The sequence below is a fragment of the Cyanistes caeruleus genome, chromosome 3 (assembly GCF_971803275.1).
Source record: "Cyanistes caeruleus chromosome 3, bCyaCae1.hap1.1, whole genome shotgun sequence".
NCBI lineage: Eukaryota > Metazoa > Chordata > Aves > Passeriformes > Paridae > Cyanistes > Cyanistes caeruleus.
The window spans coordinates 51719750-51747495 of NC_141703.1; the positions used below are offsets into that span (position 1 = coordinate 51719750).

Here is a 27746-nt window from a genome sequence, read left to right on the forward strand (position 1 = left end):
TCGCTCCCCCGTTAATCAGATTAGCGCGTCGTCGCAGCCTCTCTCACCCGCTCTTCCCTCGCAAGTGTCCGTCTCCCCTGAGAGATGTCTCTCATTTCTGCCTCTCTCTCCTCCCCTTTCCACTGATCACCGTGCAGTACTCGTCAGCTCTGGGCATCTCTCCCTCTCTCTTTCTCCCTTTCCTGCTGGGTGTCTCTACCTCCTCCTGGCTCTGTGCATCGCTCCATCCCTCCTCTCTCTCTCTCCGCACTGGTGTGTGTGCGCATCTCTCTCCGCCCGGCGGCTGCCACTCCTCGCCCTACAAGCCCAGCGCTGCCCGGAGGAGCCGCCGCCGCCGCCGCTGCCGGAGCGCGGCCGCCCCGCGCCGCCGCCGCCTGGCCCTGCCTGGCCGCCGTGAGTCCCGCCTCAGCCCGCGCCCGTCCCCCGCCCGCCGCGGCACCATGTCCGGCTCCGGCAGGAAAGACTTCGACGTGAAGCACATCCTGCGCCTCCGCTGGAAACTGTTCAGCCACCCCTCGCCGGCGGGCGGCCCGGCGGGGGGAGGCTGCCTGCCGCCCGACAGCAGCTTCGAGCACTGGGGACCGAGCCAGAGTCGCCTGCTGAAGAGCCAGGAGAGAGGCAACGGTGTCTTCTGGAAGAAATCCGCCTCCTCCGCCTCCTCCTCGGCCACCACGGGCAGCCCGCCCAACGGGACGCTGCTGCCCGCCGGCGGCCGGCCGGCCACGGGGCACGGCCCGGGACCGCCGCCGCCCCGCACCGTCTTCTACGTGGAGTCCCTGGAGGAGGAGGAGGAGGAGGCGGTGCCCGGCGGGATGGAGGTGGCCCGCGAGCCCGAGAAGCCCCTGGCACCGCCGGAGCGGGAGGAGGCGCCGGGGGGCTGCGCCGATGGAGGCAGCCGGGCAACAGGTGACGGAGGCGGGCACAGGTAGGGGAGCGCGGCCGGTCCGCGGGGGTCACGGCGGGGCTTTGCGGCCCCGGGGCAGTGGCGGGGCGGGGGCGCGGCCGGGCCCGTGTGCCGGCGTTGTTGGGGGAGGGTGAGGGTCTGGAGCGGGACGATTCCTCCGTTAGAACTGGCAGGGTTTGGAGGCGGAGGGAAGAGCGGCGGGGCTGCTGAGAGTCCCGAGACGGACCTGCCAGCCTCAGGGTCGAGGTGCCGCGGAGCAGGGATTGCTGCCCTTGGCCTGCCCTGGCCTTGCCTTGCCCCTGCTCCTGACCTGCCCCTGCTCCTGACCTGCCTCTGCTCCTGACCTGCCCCTGTCCCCACCTCCGGCCCCCCGAGGGGCCGGCCCGAGGACAGGAGCCTCTCAAAGCCGGCGCTCCGCGCTGCGGATCGTCTCTAGCCAACTTTCTCAGAAGTTCATTAGAACGCTAGCGGGAGGTGGTGGTGTTCTGGGTAGCGGGATGACAGGTGACAGCACGAAAGTAAAAGCGTCCGCTTTCCTGAGACTCGGTGTTGCAGTCTACCTCAGAGAAAAGTAAGATTTATAAGAATTTTACGAGTCATCAACCGAGTGAAATCTGAGAGGATGTAAGAAGAAAGACACATCCAGATTCCTGTGTTTCATACAGACCTGTTAATGTTAAATTGGTTTTTTTCCTTCCCATTCTCTGCCCTCTTCCCCCCTGAAGCTGAAACAGAAATTAAAATCATTTGAAGAAGGAAATGTAGCTAACAGAGAGCTTTCAGAAAAACTCTGATGCTGATAGTCCTAAGGGAAAAATAATTCATTGCTTTAACTCTGGTTGCCCCCACCTCCCCTTGGTTAAGATTACTTCATTTTCATTACCCTTGTAATTTTTTTTCCCCACTACTGAGAGAAATGTACTGTTCTGTTTCTAAACATGAAAAGAAGTGAAAGAAATTATTTGTTTTGTTTTGTTTCTTCATACTGAAAGTAAAACATATAGTATTAAATATTTTATTACATGAAGGGACAACATTGTGCATATGTTTGGATTATTACAGATGTAGATAAACATATGCGTGTGTAACTTTGAGTATGTTGCATCTTCTCAGAGACCCCTAAAGCGTATTTTCTCTCCCTGAATCTCTTACTGTTTTATCAGTTAGCATTGTTGATTTCATAGCAGCTACATAATTTAAACATGTGGAATAGCTGCTAAGTGACTTAGGGTATACTTTTAAAGCAAAACTGAAGTTTTTATGAACACTGGAAGTTGTTTTGAGCAACAAGAAGGTGCTTATCCTAGTATTCAGTTCAAGTTGCTAGCAGATACAAAGACAGGTAAAACACCAACCCGAAAATTCTGCCTTCAAGGTTTTTGAAGAGGGAATGGGAGAGGTTAAAAACTGTTAGAAATATAGTTTAATTCTATAGACTTTTTATTTAGGCGTGTCGCTGATCTGAGATCCTGTAGAGATCTGCATACTAACAGAAACGAGGTGACTTGTACATGAGTCAACTTGATAGAATGTATGTATGTACTCTGTGACATCTGATTACTGCTCTTACTGCCCTTGACTTCCATAATCCATTTATTCCATGTTCTTCATTCATTGCTACTGAAACAACGCATCTAGTCATCAATAGCTAGTGCTCCTTTTGAAGAAATATGCTCAAATTTGTTCAGATTTAAAATACCTGTGTCAGGAAATGTGATTTTATTATTTATGAAAATGCCTCTTTTCATTGAGGTATGAAAATATTTAAGATAGTTTTAGAGTCTAAGACTTGACTTTCTGTTTCTCATCAAAGCACCTTTCATCTACCTCTACAAACTTAGTATGTTATGTCAAGAGATGGTCAAGTGCTGCAAAAATGGCAGTTCTGTGCTTGAAAGTTCTATGGTCCAACAGTCTTTTAATGCCTAGGAAAGTTATGTCCCACTCATTCTGTAGACATAAGTCTTTTTATGAATGTTTTTTTCTGCTATTGACATATATGTACAAGTAAAAATTACTTTCTGTTGTTTATTTTTAGCATCTTAGTATCCTTGTATCTCCAAAAGAGTATTGGTTGGATTCTTGTTCGTGGCTTTTGTTTGTTTGTTAATTTCTTTTTATTAATTTTTTTCCCATTTGGTCTCTTCAGCTTGATACATGAATTTTGTACTGGTATCCTTTTTCAGCTCACCTGGGTTTGTTTTTCAGTGGAGTTTTAGTTACTTGTTTTACATCTAAGCTAAACACTAAGCTGGAAGATCTTGAATTCTTGGTTTTAATGTTAATGTTCTGTTACACATTGTGAGGTTTATTTAATGAGATATTATGGTTGTGTAATAATAAATACATTCTACTTTACTGATTCGTGTTTTTTGTATGTTTCTGAAGAACATCCTGTCAGGTCAATTGTATAGTACATTTATGCATAAATAAGGTTATGCAGATAGTCCTGTTGGCATTAAGAAGACAGAAGGGTTAGATAGGCCATATTATAAAGTATTTACCTAATTGTTCTATTTTCCATACTGTATCTATAAAAAGAAAAAAAAAGAATGTTTTACAGTTAACAATTAGTCTTAGAACACAGTCTGATATCTTGAAATTGCTTGGAAACAATGCATATCAAATTGGTTTAGAGCTGGCATGACAAAATTGTCATTAGATGCAGTGGATATTTAAAGATTTTTTTCTTTTTGATCTTCATTTCCTAAGACAAAACTGTTAGGAAAAAAAAAAATCTATAATATGAATTTATAATTAAGATTTACAAATCAGCCACAAAATGCTTGGAAAATACCAGTGCAAAGATTTGTGATACATCCATTAGAGCCTCAAAGTTTATAATGGAGATTTTACATGATCATGATGGCTCTTTTCAGGTGACATGCTAATCAACCCCCAACATGAAGAGAATTTGCTTAGTAGGTAGTTAGTATTTTAATCCCTCCTTCCTGAGTGAGTGGTAGCATGTTTTGCTTGCCTTACACTGCTCAAATCCTATGAAGATGTAATTCCTCATGAGCCCTTGGCACTGTTCACCACTACACTCTATATGTGCCTCACAAACTAGTAACAGGTTTATTTTTACAACAGGCCTATTTTACAGTAGAGGGGTAAGCCAGAAAAAGACATAAAAGAAAAAAAAGCACATTGATTTGATTTGTTTCAGAGCATATAGCACTTTTCTCCCACTACTTTCTCTGTTCTCATTTGCACCCATAAATGATGAGCCCATCTGCAAACCAGTCCCAAACTCCTCTGGTTGTGTGCAAGAGAAGTGGAGAACACAGGATTCAATTAACATTTTGTTTAGGAGACAGTTCCAAGAAGAATATGCCAGATATGCTTAACCCACATAAAGCAAGCACTGAGAATGCAGAAGTTGTTCATAAAACATACATGAATTTTAAAATACAGCTTCTGAAAGATGGCAAATCCTCCCACCATTATATCCTATCTAATAGTGTACTGTAAAGCAAGAAGCAAAAGGACTGAGTACTGTACCTTTCTCACACAACAGGGTTTCATGCTCAAGTGTTGAGTCGCTATAAAAGTAATGAAGAAGGCATTTTACTATGTTTCTGTCGAGTTTGTCAATGGGAAGTAAAAAAAATCAGTATTAATGGGAATCCAAAAGGTTGATAAGTGAGAGGCTGATTTTCTAATTCAAACAGAAATTTAGTTTGCAAGTCTCTGTGGTCAAAACTGTTTATTTAAATTAAATCATTATGATCAGTGTAGAATCAGGAACATAAAAGTGTGCATGGTTAAACTATATGATCAAAGATTTTGCATAAGCATTTCTTTTGTATTTTTCTGTTCTGAACTCACAAATCCCGCATTTTTATGCTTTTTCCCATTAGTCTCTTCCAAGTCTTCTTCCTTTTCTCCTAGCAACCTACAACCTTGTGGTTGGCATGCTGCTCTAGAAAGTTACAAATTTGAAATCTGTCAGGATGAGCAACATTTTCAATGTAGCTTTCTAATTTAATGAGAAAATATTTTGACCATTTTAAGAAATGTGGATACAATAGTCATAGATATTTGCTACTTGACTACTTCATGTACTGTTATGTAAGTGTATCTAGTCTCATGAGAGGATTCTGGTCTCTGGTTTCTACAGAAATGGAGTTTCCTGTTTATAGCTTTCATCTTGGTACCTGAAATTACAAGAAGAGGAGTATCAAGATACCTTCCTATGTCTTAATCTACCCTGTGAGCTCTCACAGCTTCAAGTATTTTCTCAGCTGATCATGGCTGTGGCCTTTCTGAGGTGCTATCCACACTTGAACCACAGCTTCTGCTGTGATAACCAGATCCTAAAATTAGATACTAAAGAAGTCATATCAGTAGCTGCTTAGGTTTTTATACTATGTCATAGAGAATGCTTTGTTAAGAAGGCAATTTAATGCTTGGGGTGGAATATAGATCACACAATTCTGCATTTCCAGGTTATGGAATCAGAAGAAAATAATCCCTTTTTGTTTTTGTCATGAGCCAGTTTTTCAGCTTTATTATGAAACTTCTAAAAATGGTTATATAACTTGTATGCTTTTATATTTATACTTTTAACTTTACTTTCACAAGAAAAGAGTCAGGGTTCCTGTACACCACAGGCCACAGACCTTTCTCCTCCAAAGCTCTTATTCATTCTCAGAGGAATGTACATGGGATGTAGAAGAATCAGGTGATAAAAATAGTGCAAGATCACATAGCTGGAGACTGTATATATATACTTGTATAGAATTAGATAAGTTACAAGGAGCATCTAGGTCTAGAATTTCCTAACTTTAAAAACTGGCTTTGGTACTTGTAGAACAGCATTGCAAAAGCTTGGCTGTTTGTTTTGGTTTGGTTTTTAACAAAAGAAGCAGAACACACAAGTCAGTTCATGTGCTGTCATTTCTTTTGTCCATTGCTTGAATGCAGAGCTGAAACTTGAGGATTCACTGTGTATCCCATTGCCACTTGAACTGATAGAATAACTGATATTAAAAGAAAGTTCTGGATTTTTATTTGGGTCATTACAATGGTGATTGTGTACTTTCTCTGCAGAAAAACTGAGGAATTCAACAGGTGATGAGGCAAATCTTTAGAGTCTTCTGCTGCATTTGGGATTCTAGTAACAAGCAAGGATTCAAGGATTCATGAAACTTTCTCCTTGGTGCTCCCAGATTTACTGCCATTTGTTACATCCTCTTTACTTTTTTTTTTTTTTTTTTTTTTTTTTTTTGGTATTGAATATGCATTCTCCTGGACCTTATTATTGCTTTTTTCCACAGTCTCAAAGGATTTCCAACAGCCTTCTTCAAATCCTAGGCTCCTTACCCAGAAATCATTACTTTGTTTTACCAACTTCTCTTACCATGTGCTTCACTGATGTACTTACCAGGTTACATTCTGTCCAGTCTTGCCTGTATCTTGTCCTAGGTACTTCCAAAATAAAGTCAAATTTCCCCTAGTTCACTAACAGCTTCTTGGACCACTCATTCTTCTGTTTATGCCTATTTTGTTATCTTTGAATTTCAGTATCATTTAAATCTTCCCGTATCTCTTTTTTAATTTTTAATAAAATCCTAATAGAATTCCCATTCCCATGTTTTTACCTCAGCTCTCCATTTACTTTGTTATCCGATTTCTTTCATCATTTGCTGCCAAGTTCATGGTAGCATTTGCTATGTTTAATGGGTCAGCAAGACACTTCAGTTTGACTAACTTATTCAGTACATGATGAGGATTTATCTTCTCTCATCTCATCTCATCTCATCTCATCTCATCTCATCTCATCTTTATCTTAGATACACATTTTTGAATAAGGTGAATTACCTTTCAGATGTCCCTATTTCTCTTCATTGGGTGCAACAGTAGTGTAAAATGGCTAGTTTAGGTTCAAATGTTCAATTTAAATGTTTAGTGTTCAATTAAATTTGATAAAAAGAACAAGGGTTGGACATTGCAAATTCAAAGTGTTCTAAAAAGATGGAATAAAGGGATAGAATTAACTGAATTGATTATATTTTCACAGTGTTAGTAGAAAGCATATCACTCATCTCAATAGAAATATGGATGCTGCTAGAAAACATGAGCCCATTAAACACACTAGGAAGCAGAGGACTTGACCAGTTTTTTGGTAGTTGTTACTCATGTAGTTTCAACATTGACAAAACCAACCAGTCCTTTTTTCCTCTGGACTAGCTTGCCCTGTTTTGTGGGAATATTTTTTAAATTACAACATTAAGAAAAGATTTGGCTACTACTACTACTACTACTACTACTACTACTACTACTACTATTATTATTATTATTATTATTCACTCAATAAAAAAAAGTTTTTGCATATCTTCACTCCAGTATTTTAATTTAGAAGATTTATGACCTTTGTTTGAAAAGTAATAGTGCACAAGAGGATAAAAATTTAGATGAAAGTGAATGCTTCTGTACACTGTTCATCAGTTGTGTACTGTTCATCAGAGATGTAAATGGAATTTATGAAAACTGCTATAACAGGGATTGAAGAGGAAAGCCTTAACATGCAAAATTAGGAACGGTAGTTGTATCAGTAGGAATTCTTCATATGTTCCTTTTGCAGCCAGTACTTTCATTTTAGTCAATAAGGACTAAATAATGAAGTAAAACATATGCTACTTACAAAGAAAGATGGAAAAGAGTCTTAAATGATTCACCCATACGTTATAGGAGAGAATTAAAATGCACAATAATCTTGAAAAAAGTGAAAGACCTTTAAAAAAATGAATATGGAATAGTGTAACTTGCTATCCTGTCACAACAATAATCAGAAGATATGTGAAGTAGGATCAAATGTCTAGATGGCGTTCTGCAGAAGTGTTGCACTTAGTACAGAGCAAGTAAAATATGAATCAAGTATTCTATACTGCTGCTAAAATTTAATCATAGGAGTAGATGAACAGACACATAGCCTGCGAAAGAAGAATTTCTACTCTCTGATCTGTTTGGGCAGAGCCTCAGCTCTACTGTATTGTCCACAACAAGCAAGAAATGCTTGGATTATTTGAAGAAATTCCAAATAAAAAAAAAAGTTGCTATCATTTTGGGAAACATGTTGTACCAATTAATGATTATGACAGGAAAGAAATGTAATTGTATTTTTTAAATACCAAACAGATTTGGTAGTGGTGTGGACTCTTTAATACCTGGGATTGTAAGATTATAATAAATTAGACAAACTTCAGTCCATCATTACATGTTTAGACAGGACAGTCTTTTTGCCTTAAAGAAAGAAGCACATTCAATAATTTCTCACAAACTGTCAGTAAATGATCTTTCTATGAAAATGTTACCTGCAGATGCTGACAAAGATTAAAAAAAAAATAACCTTTTGTACGAGGACTGAAAGTTTTTTATTATTCTGTTTTTACAACAGTCATTGAATATATCTTTTAGAATTTAAGTACATCCTCTCTTTAAGTTTTATGACTTTATTTGATTTGCTGTTCCACTGGAGTACTGTGGTGTGCCGAATCTCATGACTATGCATAACCAAAATCAGTGCCCCTCATTTAGATATTTAACGTAATTCACAGACTCATATCTTAAAAAGCTTAGTGTTTGAAGAAATTCCACTAATTGAAAGTGAATGCCAGTACAATTAGTTATGGGGGGTTTGTTTTTGTGGGTTTTTTTTTTTGTTTGTTTGTTTTCTGGGATTTTTTTGATTTGTTTGTTTGTTTTTTAAGACAGAACATTGAAGCAAAAAAATAACTTAATTGCATGGGGAAATTTATAAATGGACACTAGCTATTTTGAGTCTGAGTCCTTAAAGGCAAGATCCTAAATCTCCATCAAGTATATGTTATAGTAAAATAAATTTATCCACAGTATTCATGAAAAAATAATTTAAATACATAATGAAAATATGTATAATTTAAAATAATTTAAATACATAATGAAAACTTGTGTATTTAGTTCATCAAAATGTAACTTTAATGATATGAAATTTACTGTGTTCCTTTTTTTGCACAAGCTTTGTTGTTAACCCCCCCCAATTATCCCACTCTGTCATATTTCTCATTACATTATCTTAAAAATATTGTGGAAAAGATAATGAAGTTTATTGCTTCTAGATAGTGAATTAGATACAAAATAAAAACTTAAAAGCAATTTTGTATGGTTTCCTAATAGCACTAAGTCATGGCTAGTGTCATGTCTCTCACCACTGTGCAAGTTGACAGGTTGATTCCTCTTCAGGTGACACTGTTATCATGACAGGCTTCAAACATTACTAACACTGAGAGTTGAAATAAGATCTTTTTATGTGTAAGACTCTTAATCCTCTCATAGTAAAAGAGTATACATCATTAAGAGTGTAGTGCATAGAATGAACCATGGATGTCTAATCAAGGAGATTTCTGTCTGAAATGTCCTGTTGCCTTTGTAGTGGTGACTGGAAATGTAGCAAAAAAAAGGCAGTGAGTAATTAGGAAAGGAAGGAATGTGGGTTATCTTATGAACTCTTAATATAAGAGGCTTACTTCAGAAGAGAAATTCATTGGAAGGTTTCTTTCCAAATTTTGGTGATTAAGAAATGATGCAGATGTTTCTTAAATCTTTGGTCTGCTGTTGAAATTAATTACTTTGTGCATGACACAAGAGCTTATTGAAAAGATTAGTTAAAAAAAAGGTACAAAAACCTAAAAAAATGGTGAGATTAATTAATCACAAATGAAATTTGGAAAGAACCTTTTCTTCTTTTTGTCCCCCCTGCAATCTACGTGATCTTTTACAACAGAGATGTGTCTAGGCATATGTTATTTTGCAAGGTGAAGTCAAATAACATCTCTCTACAGGGGCTTGTTTTTCTCTCTTGCCTTTTTGTGTAGTCTAAACAGAGCCACCCATGATTATTTTTCTGTAGGAAAAGCTCAATATACTTCAGAATCTTTACTTAGCTTGACTTTTTATGTTAGCATTTTCATATGTTGAAAAAACCAGCCCAATCCAACAGATGGTTTGTGCATTCTGCTACAAGCAGATGATAGATTCTCTCTCTAGTGTATGCATTGTCTGCTAAAAGTTTTCAAGAAAGTATGATTATGGCCTAAATTGAGCAGAAAAATGTCAATATGTCTTTTTTAAAATTTATGTTAAACAGTGATGAGTCTACATATTTCAACATATGTACAGTTGCATGTTTCTGTGATATACAGAATATTAGATATGTAGATATAGTAAGACAAATCAGAAAAATGCTAATTTCTGGAAATATTGCTGCCTTTCTTTGTAAATGTCGTGTTTTGACTATCTGTTGCAAACTTTGCTGTCAGGGCTACAACACTGTAATGAGACTTTTATCTGTGTCTTTGAGCATATTGAAATAACAAGTAGATGGGTCTCACTGTCCTCACTGATTTATATTATTGTTTGGGGTTTTTTTAATATATTTTTCATTATTTAGTCCAAGAAAGTATATAATAATATTGGCTTTTTTATCTTTTGAAAAAAAAACAACTACATTGGAGCAGACTGTGGTGAAGCTCAGAAAAATACAATTCCCTTTTGGGTGCAGGTGAAATTTAATTTATCTCAGATTCCTTAGCATTATCATAAAAGACTATCTTTCTGTTAGAAAGCAAACTCCAGCATCATACCTGAGTAGGCAGCAGTTGTAATTACTCCCAATTTTATAAAGGTTTTTCTCTTCAGGAACAGAGCTTTGTCTAAAACTGTCTAAAAAATGCACCAAACAAACACAAACTTTATGTCATTTACAGTAGACTTGAGATTTTTACAATATTGAAACTCAATTTAAAGCTGATCTAATTTAAATTATCTATCAAAACTAGGTATTCCTAATGACTGTTAATGTAAATATGTTGCATGCCTTGTCTTTGCTGTGCAGTATTTCAGAAAATCTTTTAATGTTATGAATATTTTTTCCATAACCTTTGTCTTCCAATCCCTGATTTCCTTTATCTCATGCTAATTCATATAAGAATGTCTGATGAGTCCACAAAGCAAATGATTACATTAAATTAGTCCACGTAGCAAATTTCTTTAGGCTTGTTCGAAAATTAATGGAAACCAAAATGTGTTGGAAGTAGGAACAAATCATCCTTGTGTGTACAATTTGGTCATTCTATTCTAATTCAATTCACTGTGAATGGAAGGATCAGTTAAAAAAGATCTGATGTTTCTTTTCTGTACATAAAGGTGGGGTGGACATAAATTTTCCATGAAAATATTCTTGTGATAAAATACTGTTCTGTAAAGAAATAGTGGGAAGGAGTTATTCCACTGCTACCATTTATTGAATAAAATTAAAAATTAAGATTTTCAGAATTACTGAAACTTCCTATATGGCATATGAAAAAAAATCCCATCTTCATTTAAAAAAATGTTTTCTGCCAAAATCATAATTAGATGATAGTTAAAAAGCCTAAAGAGTATGACAAGAACTAGTACTAAATTATTTAAACTATATGTAGGATTGAGCTGATAAGGGCTTTTTATTTTATAATTTTTGCATTCTGGTTCATAAAATCATCAAGGTTCTGACTGCATTGTTAGAATAATGGAAAATTATATATCTCAGAATCCCATCAAATGGTTCAAGAGATGATTTCAAATTTAATGGAAGAAGGAAGAAAATATATTTTGTTATTAATTCTCAGATCACAGATCGTAGTTTGGGGAATTTGGCCACCACATGAATGTTTTAAATTGTGTACTTTTTCTGAGCACATAAGTTCTTGCCTGTGAATAGTTATCTTGCTTAAGTAATCTTTTGGGTTTTAGAGTCTCCTATGTTTATATAGACTTGCTATATGATTGAGAATGGATAAGGATTTCAATAACAGTAATAAGTTTTACATGGATGGACTTCAAAGTATTCCATTCCTTTTGAGGAAACATGCTAAATTAGTCTTATATTAAAGTTTGTAATTTACTATCAGCGTAATATTGCAGTCTTATTTTCCATTACTGCTGATAACTACTCAGTAAGATGTAGTGTCAAAAATAAATGAGCCATAGCAATCTTATATATAGGAAATAATATTTTTTGTTAAAAGCATAATAGGGGCCAAAAATAAGCAGTATTACTCTTTTGCTAAACCTTTTGTCACATGCGATATATTGTTCCTGCTTTATGACTTTTTCTAATGGTATTGCATTTTAAATCTCCACATTGTATTAGAAAATTATTTCTGAGATTAAAGCAACATTACTTAGGTTTTAGAATTAGAAAATTTAGCAGAAATGGCATACAAACCAGAAGAAGTAGATTTTTCGTAAACCTCCTCTGACTGCCACAACTTTTCTTGCTATTACTTTTGTGTATTGGATTACAAGGTCAAAAACAATTTAACAACTTTTCCAGATTTTCTCTGCTAAAACTGCAGGCAGTAAGGTTCGATGATCCTCTTTCAGCCTTGTTTTTCAACAGATACATTATTTTCTTCCATTTCATTTTACCCATCTAAAAGACACTTAGTTCAGTAGTCATCTAGTCAACATAATGTACTCAGTATTTGAACATAACTTGTCTGAAAAAAGATGTGAATATACTGCACAAGAGCAGTTCTCTCTCTGTGTGATAAGAGGGAAGGAGGATCACAGTTCTTGAGTGAGATCATTATTGAGGTAGAGTATCTCAATACATTTTAGCCATTTACATTTAGATTACCCATTTTGCTATATCTTTGTGTATATTCTGTAGTAAATGGAGAGAAATACATACTTTAAGCCATGGTTCAGCTAACATATATCATATACAGTAGTATGGATTGGATTGTGCTTAAGAAGTACTTAGATTTCTGTTCTACCCTTTCTGTGTTTCCATAAAGATTGTCCATGAATAGAATAATGAAGAATAGACTGGGGTAAGGCAGAATCTGAATTTTATTCTTCTTAATGGGCTTAAATTTCTGGGAAGGCAGCCCAAGCCTCATCATCTAAACCTAAAATGATAAAAAGAATGAATTATAAAAGAATAAATATTCCTTTAAAGGTTAAAGTAAAGAATAATTTTTAGCTGCTGTCTTTCATATATAGATAGAGTTACTTCAAATTACATTTAATACTCTATAAAAGAAGATATTAGGATAAAAATGTAATTCAGAAGGTTCTGAAACAGATAAAAAACAAGAATTGCACAGTGCTGCTAAAGGAAATTATATAAACTAATTTATAACATAAGTTCTACAAATTAGAAAGACAAATGCAAAATGAAGATTTCAGAAATTAACTTACTCTTGCAATTGAAAGTGTTATTTTCAGTGCAAGGAACATAGTTTCACCTATAGAGAAGTAAGGAACCCCCCCAACTTTTTAACATTACTGAACCATCTGCTGAGCCATCTATTTGAATTATTTTTAAATGTGCTTAAGAGCTGCATATAAGAATTTCATACAGAGGTATTGTTGAGAGATACTGGATGAACATTTCTGAATTCAAACAGTGTATCCTGATTGAGGCCTGATCTTGCAGAGCCCCTTAGGTATTGACACTTCTGCTACTGGTATTGACTAAAATACTTTTGATGTCTGGTGACCAGTAGTTCCTGATCAAATTTTGAGATTGATCAAGACAAACTAATTGAAAGTTTTGAAGGAAACTTTATAACAATTTTATTTTATCAGATCTCAATGATTATTTTCTTTTTTTATTTTTTCTTTTATGCATTGACCAAAAAGAAATACATCATCAGAAAGGAATATCAGAAAACCATATCTGTAAAGCAGCAATGCAATAAAATCTGTATTTTTTTACTTTCTGGTAGATACACTTGCTATCTTTTAAACAGAAATTATCACAAGCTCAACTCTTGTCTTAATATTTCATAACCTTAAGCCTTATAAAACTTTAACTCTGATATAAAATTTTAATAGATAGCAGAAGATGCTGAATAAGAATGTTTTGAAAGAGGTTCTTTAGCACAAAGAAAAAAAGCAGTGAAGTAAATGTGAATATTTCATGTTGTAAGAACTAGCTTCAATGTCAACCTTCACTTTTTTGAGAAAAAAAATCCATCAAAAGGTTAGTTATAACTTTTGGAAAAGGTTACTTTAGTAATACCAAGCAGGGAAGCATATGAAATGTTTGCAAGCCTTTGTATTTTTAGTATGCGTGTTTCTGATGTCAATTAATAATATCATCACTCAGGGAAAAGTGCATTTTGAAATAAACATTGGCAAAAGCTTTATCCTCCAGAAAGTATTTTAAAGGAAAACAAATAAGGGGGAAATAATTGATATGCATTTCAGTTGGAAGTCTGCAAGCCACATTTTATTGTGGGAATTAAATAATAACATTTGAATTTTCAGTTCTGACTATTCCATTTTGCTTGGCTTCATTGGTTCCTCTAAAAATAGAAACCAAAGTAATGAATGACACCGACAAAATTGAAGAAAGTCCACTTAAAGAATCATGCCTGATATTAAGAGTATTTGATCACAGATGGATGGGGTAGTCCATTTATGCCAAGTTCTATGCCAAGTCCATCCACAAGAAGGTTGCTTAAAGCTATATGTGGTGGTACTATATTAATAAATTCTTGGCTAACTAGTATGATTGATGGATATCCAATGTTTTTGTGTTTCCTATCCTCAACTCAGAAATAGCTTCAAGGACTGAAATGAGAGACATTTTGTTTAGAGCTGTCATTTCTTTGCTTCCTTTCCATGCCCCAGTTGCTCTGTAGTTTACAGCACTGTCAAATATGGGTCACCTTATCACTGACTACACAAGTTGTGACAAGCATTAATGTGAAGGAGAGTTTTATTCACAATAAAGGAAACAGCTTCTCAAATTATCTTTCCTTCTTCTTTTTTCTCACCCTTTTTTCTCTTGTTTTTTCTTCTCATTCCACAGCACTGAGCTGTATTGCTGTCATAGCCCTGTGAAAATACTACTTTGTAAACTACAAACATAATAAAATTGCTGGTCATGACAAATGACTCAAGTCAGTCTTTCCTATTAAGTCCATGTAATGTCTGCAGTATGTACTGTGCTGTACTGAGGAATTAGAGTATAGCCTCTGCAGGAACTAACCTACCAATTTTTAACCAGAAGTAAATCAGACAACGATGAATTGTCTTCTTCTTTAAGAGTATTCATGAAGTCTCTACTGTGCATTTTCTGTGGAGGCAAAAGTTTCCCAGATTTCTGGAACCTTGTGCAGCTTGTGTACTGGTTGTTGGGGTTTTTTTTGATCAGGTTCTGTTTCTAATTTCATTGCATACAAATTTCCATGGGGATGTTGAGAAGGTTTGATTCAATAAAATGATATAAAATTGACTCTTAATTTTACACATGGAAAGTGTGGAATTTAGAAACATTACGAATAACTGACAGGGATAAGATGCTCACCAAGGTGCGTGTGCCACATCATCTTAAATGTATGGTATCAGATTCAAGATATTCAACATTTCTTCTAAATAATATGAGTGTGGTGGTACATTATGCATTCTAGATTAGATATAAACACATACACAAACAGCTGAATTTTCCATTCCCACAGAATAAAGATACTGAAAATCTCTCAAAATGAAACTGTACCTGTATTTTAAAATACTGTGAAAAGAATGGTATTTATTAAGAGAATGCTAAAAGAGTATTAAAATTAAATTACTGCCATATTGTGTTTTTGAGAAGTTAAAGAAAAGAACTCACTGCCAGATCAAAGATTCCAACATCTTACTCAGTAAGTGGCTACTAGCATATATTAACATAAGGAAAGAGTATCAAATGGTATACTATATTTGTTAAGAAAATAAAATTATCCACAATGAATCCAGAGTTACCTTCTAAGTGGGTAATAGACAATTTTTAGCCAAATTAGAGGCTATTGTTTCCCATATATCATGATTCTTCCCCAGTCTCCTTGATTCTGCAGTTATCAACACCGAGTTTAATCTACTTTTGTTATCATTCAAATGTATTATTCAGTCATTTAGAAGCATGAGATCTTTCTTATGCCTCTATGATCAGGTTAGATGTGATTATTATTAATAATTTAAATAAAATATTTTATACACTAATTTTTCTTGGGTAAATAATTAACAACAAACCCAGCACACAGATTGTTCAGGGATGTTTCTGTGGAGGTCTCTTCAGTATGAAAAAATGACCATTCATTTAAATTCTTCTGAATTACAATCTTTTAGCTGATCATTAATTCATTAAAGATCTAATCTCCCTTTAAAACAGGACAAGTTCTTTCAAAGGTGCTGAGGGGAGGACTTAACCAAAGTTGTATTGAAAAAAAAGTATATATAGTTATATCATATTCATATAATTGCTGATCTCTTTATATACTAAAACTTCTGAGCTCAGGATTTTTTTCTCATAACCCAGTTGGAAACTGTAACTTATGTATTCAAGTGTATATGAATCATGTTTCTTACTTTATTTTTATACTAATTTCCTTATAATAGAGGTAAGACAATGACTAGATGTCTTTTTACAGTTGATGTCACACTAATAGGTTCGGTCCATTATTCTGATACCAAAGGTGGTTTAAGCAGTAGCTTAACACACAGGAGATTGCTGTGTATTTCATACAAAATTTGTGGCTTAATAATAAATTATCTAGACAAACAAACAAATTTATTGTTTTCTCTTTCATAAATCCTTCTCTTTAGCAATTTCATTTTGTGACTACTTGTCAAATTTTGTTTACAGTAAAAAGAAGACAGCTTCTTTTTTTCTTCAGAGAACCCACACATGTCCCTCGTTGACTGAACTCAATTGTAAATAGAAAAGGTATATTAAAAAAAACCAAAACCAAAACTGAATGAAGCATAGGGCTTTCCATATTTTTAAAACCTTGAAAAATGCATATTTTTATGCAGTTTCTTTCCAGGTATGATTCACTCTTTCAGTCAGTGATACTGCAATATTTTTGCCATCCATTTCTTGTGCTTTGCTAGAAATATCATCTTCATTTCAAAAGAGTCTCAAAATAAAAAAAAGAAACAGGCATCTAAGAATATGAAACTAAAAGATTGTTCAGTTTTAGAGCTGTCATTCTGTCAAGCTTTTTGAAAAATGCATCAAAAATACCAGTTTATAATAACTGAAAAAGAGAATGGGAATGAAGAATTTATTTCCTCTTTTTTCTATCATTTTCTATCATTTTCTATCATTTTCTAGTATACAAGGCAAAATTAGAGATATGAGAAAGACTTAATTTTTAGTAAAAGTTAATCAAAAGATTAAATTTTTGTAGAAATGCATAATTACGAAATTAATTATATTTAAATTCTGTTATCAGATATTTAGTAATGACTGTTTAAAGCTCAGCAAATAGCCTTCTGGCTTTGTTAGTACAAGGAGATAATGTGACATCTCCCACACAGATCATTTGATGCTCTGTGAAGCTCATTTGAGCTACTTAAGTTTTACCATTTATTTGGGAAAAGGATTAGCTTCCTCATTACATTACTCATCTATAACAAAGCATCTTTGGGAAGAAAGAGCAGAAGGAAGGGAAACAGGAGTAATTTAAAAGCTTTTTAAATCAGCATTTCTCAGCATTTGGTTATTCTCTACATGAAAGGTCTACCGAAGTACACCATCGCCTAAGAAAAAGGTCAGAATTCAGGGGACAGTCCAAGCCCAGGACATACATCAGAACATGAGCATGCCTGTTCTTGGCTAGGTTGGGTGTCTATTCTGGGACTTTTGCTTGGTTAGTTTTTATTTATTTAACTTCTAAGTTACTTGGCAAAAAGTAATCTACTTTAATGCTGGAGTTCTGATAAATACTACTATATAATCATATTACCTCTTGAGTATTCTAGAAGCTTCTGATAATGCAGAAGAAATAGTATGAGAGTTTCTCCCTTTTGGAGAAGTCAGTTCAAGTAGTTTGTTAATTAATCTTTCAATGTCTATGTTTGTACAGTACTGTAACTGATTTATAAATAATAAATAATTGCAGAATTACAAGAATTTTGAAATATGATGGTGAATTATGCTGCTAATAAATTCTGTGCCCAAAACTTTTCTGTGAAAATTTTAAGCAAATAGAACTTAAAAATATTTCCTCAATAATATGCAGTCACCTACATTGTAACTTTATTTCTTTTTTTAGGAAAGTTTGAACATATCTCTGAACTACTTCTGAAAGATTGTCTTTATTCTTTAAAGAGGTTTTTTTTGTAATTATTTGTGCTGACTAAAGGATTATAAAGGTCTTCATAAGCTTAATCGGCTAGATTAAAAGCATAGTTAGGGAATTATATAATCACACCTCAGTTCCTGCTCCCTTTTAAATGCACCTACTAAGAAAAATTCAGAGTAACTTAGAGCAGACAGTTAACACGAAGCGCAAGCAAACCTCATTAACAAATTTTTTTTTTAGGTTAGTTATATACAGATATGTATGCATATATATACACATATGCATATAAATGCACATATGTATGTATAGACACGTAGGCGTCTATATGTTCAAAATATACCTTTTAGTTTAGTGGAAAATCTGTATGGGAAATAGGCTTGGATGTTGTTAAAGTTACCATTCACTTCTGCATTGTGATCATTCCTCCCCTGCCATAGAGGGCTGAAAGACTGGAGAAGAGGAGATTAAATAACCCCATACAGTCCTGTGGAGAATACCAGAAAGGGCAGGCATATCCTATGACACATAACTTGAAAAAAATGAATCAATAACAAATATTTCTTAAAACTATGCAGTGCAGTAATACTGTAAATTATTTCTATAATTGATAAAAAGACTATGACATTTAATGCAAAAATTCCCTTTGAATTAAGGACTCATCTCTAGAAAGCCTTACTTATTTCAAAATAGAGCATGTGTTGCTTTTTCAAAATAAATTCGATGTGTTAAGATTTTATTTTAAGAGTAAGATATATATATATTAAATATTAGAGAGTATGTCTGAATACATGAATATACTTTAAAATATTTATATGATTAAGAATTTATGACCTTTTTAATAACTGTGATTTAAATTAAATAATCAAATATTTGGAAATAACATGCCAATTGTTTTGGCTCTCAGGAAGATACTATTTTATGAATTTATGCCAGCCCTGCAATGCTATTAAACATACCATCTTGACTTCAATCTAAAAAACATTATGTTTCCTCTACAATAGTTCAAGTTTTAAAATTGTTTTTAATTATATTATTTATTCTGTATTAACTGGAGAAATTTAAATAAGAATGTATTTGCTTTCCTTAATGAGGTCTTACATTAACAGTATCTTTATTTCAGTTGCTCTTCAATACATAGGAAAAACTAACATCTATGATTCCTTCTAAATAAGATTATTACAAAACAGCAATACTGTTTTCATTCTTGAAAATTTTATTTGCAACTTCTGACTACTGAACCAAACAGAATTGAAGAAGCCAGTCCTCTTCTTTCATAGAAGCTTTACACAACAGTAGAGTTAAAAAGGGAACAAATAATCGAGAGTTTAACTTTTTTAAATAGCTACCAGTGTTCAGAATGCTCTGTAAACAGAAAGGCTTCATAAAGATACATGTTGGAGTCCTTATTCTATAAAGTATGATGAGCTGTTAAATTATCAGTGTGTCAATAAGTAAGGTAAAATGTATGTGTGTTAGAGGATCAAAAGTATTGTTGGTTTTCTTGATACTGCTAAATAAGGAAATGAGAGCAAAAGGTGTTTCTGCTGTGTATATCCCCACTACATTCACAAAAGAGCCCATAATGGCCCTTAGCCTTGCCTAGCACATCTGGCTTTAGGCATCTAGTTGAGGCACAAAAGTGAGGAATACAAGAACTTGCCATAATGGTAGAAAAAAGGAAAGCACTTCCAGGCAATCTAGCACATTTCTGGTCCCTTGCAGCAGCTAACTCAGTGTGATAAGAGAAGAGCCTTTCCTCATTAGCACCTTCAGCTTTGTGGCTCCTTCAAAGAGAGGCAAGAGAAAAATAAGGGAACATATGGCAGTGCTGTAAAAGGTACAGAATCAGTCTCTCTTGATGAAGGTCAGGGTAGACTGAGAAGTTGCTCCCAGCAGACACCTCCTAGTCTATTCACTCTAAGCAATTGCTCTCAGGTAAGTATTACTCCATGAAATGTGGAATCCTGCTTGAAGAAAACATAGTTTCATACCGCCACGAGTGCAAGATTGTTCCAGAAAATTAGATATGCTGTGGTATTAAATTTCTTTTAGTCTTCTTTTGCCATCTTTCCTCTGTTCTACCTTCACATGAGCCTATGACATGAACGTTAAAGAAAGGTTGCAAGTGGAATTCAATATCAAGCAGATTAAGTGATGTTTAGAATCAGCTTTGTTTTTATCATAGACAAAAATCCAAATAGGTATAGATTTTTACATTCTAATTTAAGACCACAAATCCCCTGCCTTTAATGAGACTGTTACTATCACTGATTGTTGCAATTTTAAATACCTTTTTGAAAAATGTGTGAGATTTTAGAACCTCAGAAACAATCATGTATTTTTCTACTAATTAAACTGAACAAATTTGGTGTGCCAGCCACATTTAATTGACAGTGTTCTGCATGCATACAGGTTCAATACTGCAAAGCTGTCATCCATTAAGATGCTTTTTCTTAGCATAATACCAGGATAAACTGAGTCAGTGTGCCTAACGTAAACAGGAATGAAAATAAAAAAGCAAATTGATGTACTCACACATGAGCATGTGTAAAGCATTCCAAGGAACACTCTAAAAAGGTACTCCTTGGAGATGTACTGAAATGTTGCAATGGCTATTTCTTGTTTAAAAATGCACTGGCAAAACAAAACTATCTCTAAACTGAATAGCAGGCCTGAGGACACTTAAATGTTACTGAGTTAATAAATCGAAAGTAAATCTAAACTGCCACATATTGGAAATCCTTGAATTAGGGCTGTCCATTAATGTCTTACAATTTTCTGTGCGTGGATTGAAGCAAGTGAACTCTCCATTCCCTTTTACTGCTTTGTTTGCCTTAAGGATTGTTGATCAATCTATCAATCAACAAGTATTGCAGATACTCCCTTAGAATAAAATTTGTAGCTAAGCTTGTTAACCTTAAGCATTAAGCTAGAATTGCACACAGTTGTACTTAGGCAGCTAAATGTCAACATGTCAGTCAGGCATTGATCCGTCTAAGTCTCTTCAAACATCTCTACTAAGAGACTTTTGAAATAGCGTCCCTAATATTTCATTCAACAGAATAAAATAATTAAATTTTTTATTGCTATTCTTTTATTTCATGTGATTTTTATTTTTTTTTTAGAGCAAGAGAATACACTTTGTGATTCTGATACAGAGAATATGCTTCAGAAATACTGATTTGTTTAGCACTCCCATGAAGTGATGCATGGGAAATCATAATATTGTCATGTGCTTGTTACATGACACAGCTGATGGTTTTGTGCCACCATCTACTAGCTATATACAAATAACTGCTGAGGATGACAGTTGCGGTACTCCCACTTAGCAGCTTTGGTGGGACCCTCTCAGCTCCAACAGAATGTCTTAAAGAACATTCATGACATGTGAGCAGTTAGGAGAACATTTATGCATTGACTACCTTGTATATGGCTTTTTGAGCCCTAAGCAGTGTCCACAGTTAATGAAATGAGGAATTTCTTTGTGCAGTCTTTACACAAATCCAAAGCTAAGATCTTATATTTAATTATTTATAATTCCTGTTGCATAGCTGGATGCATGTACTCATCCACATAAAGGCTGTTGGGTTTTGCTTATTTTATTAAATATATTATTAAGAGTGAGCAGTAGCAATGTAACTATCAAACTCAAGAAACATATATATATATATATATATATATATATTATGTAATGGTCAAAACAGTAGCTGCCCCAGTTCTGTTTTTATGTAATTTTAAATGTTTTTACTGGATTTTCAGGAGCAGGAAAATTTTTCTTGCAGCTTCTGACCATTGTACCAAACAGAATTGAAAAACCAGTCATTTTACTTTACTTCGGTTCCTATGATGTAGACATTTAAATGTAGTTGAGCAATTAAGCACACACTGTTAAAAAAAAGCCAAATAATACATTCAGAGACCTCATAATATCCTTGCTAAAAGAAATGTCCATAAATGTCCAGATCAATACTTCTCTAAGGTCCACTAACAGCTAAGTTCATGTTCCTCTGTACAGATATCTAGTGCCTTTTGACATGCCTTAAGATGTCTGAGATATGTTCCACGGGGCTGACAGTTACTGTACTGGATCTAGAGGGGACCATTCTTTATGTGATGCCATCTGAAGACCAGACAAAACATGTGAGGGCATCTCAGATGGCTTCAAGATGCTGAAATGTGGGCAGCTGTACTGATATCTTAAGCATAAATGCCATGGTGACACCTTTATGCTGAAGGCATAAAGACTTTTGTCAGTAAGAAATAATAGTTTTAAATATATAGATTTGTCTTGTCTTTAGCTGGTGAACAGGTGCACTATAGAAAAGATGTTACATTACACATTTTACTAATTTCTCTATTTTAAAATAACATAATGGGGTGATAATTAACATGTTACAAAGTACTTGTTTCTTTCTTAATACACACCTATAGCAGCCTTTTTTTCTAATATTAGAATAACAAACAAACGAAAGACCCCCAACATATCAAAGAGGAGATAAACTGCACTGTAATTTGGTTTTGACTATTTTAATTTCTTTTCTTGGAAAAAACCCCACAGTTATGAGCTGTATCATAATGTGATTTATGATGACATAGGACAACTATTGTATTGAAAAACCAGTGTTCCAACAGAAGAATAAATGGTTAACAATTGTTAATTGTGATCATGAAAAGAAAAAAGAAACTTCCTGAAAATATTAAAGATACATATATCACACCTGTTTCCATTTATTAATCTCTTGCCTATATTCTAAAATAGCAGACACATTATTTAATTTTTGTGTTTCTTTACATTTTATGAGTTCTTCACTTAAATTGGTCCCTCCGTCCTGAAGTTATTCATGCTATATATTCACTTCAGATGCCTTGAAATTTCAAATCTAGGGAACAATTTTTGTAGATTTCACTTTCAAGAGACGCTCTACTACAAAGGTTTATTTAATGGGATGATCACTGACTATGTTGCTTAAAAGAAATACTGTCTCTTCAGGAGTTTGAAAGCAGTGAAGAATGATTATAACAACTAAATCAAGAAGGGATCATTGCATGGGCTTAAGACACATGGAGCACATACACAGAATTTCACTGAGGTAACTTTATTCTCAATAAACACACACTCATAAGATTATGATCAAGAGATAAAACCTATCCTCCTGCCTCCTATATTTGAAGGATAAATCATGTCTAACCAATCTCTTTGTTAGATTGGCTTTCTCAATTAATTAAAACCCAGGAAGGATTTTGGCACTTAAGCTAGCTGATAAATGAACTATTGATATATGATGTAGGTGTAATCTGCCTCTGGTAAGTGTTCAACTGCTTAAAAATCAATTCCAGGATAGTTATTAAAGACTTCTTGTTAGCTAAAAGGACATTTATTACAGATATGTTCTGAATCCAGCTTTCTCCATTATTTTAATTGCTTCCATAATAAAATAAAATAAAAATTAATACAATCTGCTGGTGAAAGACAAAAGAGATGCAGAAAATTATTTGAGATATAAAAGTCTGATCTCCTATTGATTTTGAACCACTTGGAAGGAAAAAGGAAAAAAAAAGGAGAAATCTAGGTTTTGAAACACAAGTTTCAAAACATACACAAGCAGATTACCCATGTACTGTTTTACTAATCTCGGGCGTGTATATCCCACAACAAATGCAAGGTAATTTGTCTTAACATTGGTTATTTGTATTAACATTTTTTTTCTTGCAACAATGATGAGCTATTCCACATTTTTCGTGTCTGTGGCTAAGAATTGAGATTTTGGTCAGCTGATGTGTACTCTCTTTTGGGAGCATGTTTAACCTGAGATATAAACACTGAAAAAAACAGTGGCAGATATCTCCAAATCTCATTCACTAAGCAGTTTTGAGATCTGAGAATTATCCAGACATCTTTCAGCAATTTTCTAGATTTGCTTCCTTAATTCTTGCTAGGCAGATGGTCAACTTTTATTATTTTTTAAATTTATTTAATTTTAATATTTAAATCACTTTTATTTTAGCTCTTTGTCCGCTCTATCAGAATTATGTATCTTCCCAGTACAGCTTATATAACGCACGTTTCTCATATCTCTTGCTTGGCCATATACATCCAAATGATGAGCACTTGAACTGTTCAGCAGGAGCCTCTGACTCACCCTGAGGAATTCAGCCTCCTGTAATTTACAGAGCACCAGGAAGACCAGGAACAAGAGTGTCACTCCTGCCACCCATGTTACGAATTTATTGGACTAGATAGTGTGCACTTGAACTAATCTGCCTTGTTTCCCTACATGTATGCACAAATGCTGTGTTGATACCAGTGCTATTTGAGAGACACAAAGCCCTCAGCCTTCCCCAGCAAGCTGATGCCAGGTTTCCTAAGCAACCTGCTATGACTTGTTTACTCTTCCCGTGCCTTCCATTAGCCTTCACGACCTGCTGTCCAAGGACACTGTGAGTGGTGTACCTCTGAAGTGGCACCTCCTGGTGCACAGCTAATGTGCATATATGTCTCCTGAGTAATCTCAGGTCGATTTAGAATTGTTCTGCTTCCTGACAGTATCATTGCACAAAGAAATGTGCTGCAGCAATACTGCATGTGAGCAAATAAGGAAACGAGATTGGCAAAACAAATCAGTATCTTACTGTAGCTTCTTATGAGACCATGACAGCAGCCTCCCTGTGGTGCATATCTTATCTCTATATCCCAGATCACACTACATGCTAGTTCAGTTACTTGATAACTTCAGTTACTTATCCACAGGTGTCAAACTCACAGCTATCATTATTTTTATGAGCCATCCTCCCTTCTGATAAGTCAGCATCTGTCCTGCAGGCTAACCTTTCTTCCTGCCTGACTGTCTGCTTCTAAGGATTGCAAGCAGCCACTCAGTTGTCCTGTTCAGTTACACTGGGTTTCTACTTGCACTTGCCATTAACTGCAGGAAAAGGAGCAAGAGCTCAACTTATTGAGCAGGACCCCAGACACTGAGGGGTCAGACACTGGAATCAGCTGGAAAGGGAAGAAGTGGTAGAAAAATATGTGGTATTGTTATTGTCAAGCTAAGTTATTTCCATGTAGAAGCTCAAGAATAATTCTCCCTTAAAATTTGTACAGTCATAAGACTACTCTCTCTTCCAATTTAGGCTTCAGTTCTGCACATATGCATGTGTATATGTACACACAAGAGATATTCATGCAGTGCAAGTGCAGTGCAAAGTGTCTTGGCAAAAGTCACTGTCAATATCTGCATGAGGTCTGCACTGTTAAGAATTTTTTCTAAAGAAGGAAGAAGGAAACCTGGAATTAGATTTTTTTTTTCCTTTAGGAGTTCAGAGCACTCTGACAAAGCTATTTACTTCACAGTGAAAAATCTCTGCTGCAATTGTGACAGTAAATTTATTCCTCTGCTCTCTCATTTCATACAGACAGTGATGATAGAACTTATTTTTCAAGAGTAAACAATTTTTGTACTTACCTTTTCTTATTTATATTTTTCAGCTTTATTAGAGTTCTTATTTGTGGTTTGTTGTTTTTTTATCCAAATTTCTGAAATCTCTGCAAGAAGCAATCCTTTAAAAAGCATATAGATTTCTACTTTTTAAGATACAGCTAGATAGCAAAGTAAACAATCAATCTGTGGATCATCTGTTTTCTCAGTTCAGCATATTTTCTCAGGAATCAGCATGATTCCTGCCATAACAGTACTTAATGAACCAGTATTTCAAAGCCCTTCTATTTGTTGTTATTTTGGCCGCTGGTAAGTATGCTGTTGCAACTAATGCTTAACTGTGGCCAAATCTATCAGCGGGAAATGACAGTCCATAGAGTTTTATGTAGTCAGCAATGAATTCCACAGAAGCTTAAAGGTTTTTTTTTTCTGAAAAAAATCAATTGCATCTGAGGAATCCTGTATTTTTTGCTGTTGCTGTTGTTAGATCTATGTTGAATGATTGCCACAAATTAAGAATGCACATGCCAACAAGAAACTGAGTTTTATGTAGCATAAATGCAGTTTTGTTATAAAAGAGATTATAATTTTATAGCTAGATCATATTAACAAATGTAGATAGTAATAAGTAATTTATGCTACTGCTTGTCCTCATCAAACTTATTACTGCAGTCTTTCATTCCTCTCCCTAATCAGAAATATGAAAAATTCTCCCAAAAGGCCCTCTTCATATCTATTCCCTTTCCAACCCACACCACTGAAATTTTCCTATAGAAAAGTAATGAGAACATGCTCACAGGACATGGAATATACAAGCTCTGTAAAACAAGCTCCAGCTTTCAGTTGCTATTTTATTCAAAATAGTAATTTCTCATGGTCAAAGCATAATTTAAGTGCATGGAGTTCCCTGTGAAAAAACAACAGAGAAGAGGGGAGTAAAGAATGGGAAGAAAAAAAAAATAAACTTTACAGAACATTTTTGTAGAACTGCCTTTTAATTCAAACAGAAAACAACCAATGGGTTACCTTAAAATTTTCACCTTCCTTAACTTCAAGACTTGGTCTTCACAAGTGATTTTACTGAAAAGGTGTATCTCATGTTTTTGGGAGAAGGGAGGTCAGGGACTGCTGCCTAAGGGAAGCGGGAACAGTGAGCAGAGGGTGACCACAGCATGGATATTGATGGGATACAGCCCTAAAGGATCTGAACACAATAGACAGAGACCAGGGCTTGTAACTGGGTCTGTTGCTAACCCCAACACAGCAAACAAGGAGCCGCAGCCAGGGTGCTTCAGGGCGATCAAGACTAAGGAGACAAGGCCAGAGAAAGACCTGGAGACAAAGCTACTGTATAGACGGAAGTGGAATTTTACTTTTGAAACTTTATTTTAAAATATGAACTATATTCCTGCATGCCTGAAAAATCAGCAAAAAACTCCACAAACTTGAATCAAGTCTGTATGACCCACCAGTCTCTGTAGACATTAGAAGGAACAGTGCTGCCTTCCAGTTTTTATCCCCCATGGAAACAGTCTTAAGGTGCTTGTGGGTCCTTCAATTTAGATCTGGTTTGAGACATTAGAAATATGGAGTCAGGACTACAGGCATATAGAGGAGGCTAAGTATATCCATGAAAAAATCTGAGCAGGACTAAGAAACAAAGAAAGCAATATTTTAAATATTAGGAAGAAACATACTTTGCTGACCTAAGAACCTGGTAGGTAGGGCATACTGAAAATACAGCAATCACATGCTCGATATGGTGCATTTGTAAGTTTTTTTTCATTGAAATGCTATCTGATCTGGTTTTAATTTGTGAGATGTTAATATTGAACTATTAAAAGTTCATAATAGATATCAGACATAGTAACAATGTGCTTATTAAAAGTCAACTTCTTGATCAAATCCTTGAGTTAATGTTTTAAAGAAACCAAACAGAATGTTGGAGAATGTCTACAGATGTCTAAGGAAAGATTTGTTTCTTTTAATAGTTCAAAAGGCCAGCTACATGTTACACAGAAACTGGTTTCATTTTAATCCTAAGAAAATATTAGAGAAGTTGATATTACATGCACTATGAATTAATTAATTTGAAACAAAAGAGCTTCATGAAAGATAAATTTTATCAACTCAATTATCTTTCTTCAAAAGAGAAATGGATACAATCTTGTAACACAGTAATACTACATTTTGACACTTGTAAGGTTTTGTGTTAGTCCTTCATAAGATTCTTATTTAAAAGAAAATAGTTGGGTGTGGGTGTTTTTTACCAGATAAATGAGGTATGACTTGCATTGAGTT

At 35.2% G+C, this 27746-nt stretch overlaps 1 protein-coding gene across 1 annotated transcript in view; it reads left to right on the forward strand.

Annotated features, from left to right (window-relative positions):
• The first annotated feature begins 2 nt into the window (after positions 1-2).
• The window catches only part of KLHL1 (kelch like family member 1), a 181041-nt gene continuing 153297 nt past the window's right edge, over positions 3-27746 (forward strand). Inside the window, exon 1 of the mRNA XM_086881098.1 lies at positions 3-925. Coding sequence (XP_086737224.1) covers positions 441-925 — 485 coding nt within the window. The 5' untranslated portion in view covers positions 3-440. The remainder of the gene's footprint in view (positions 926-27746) is intronic.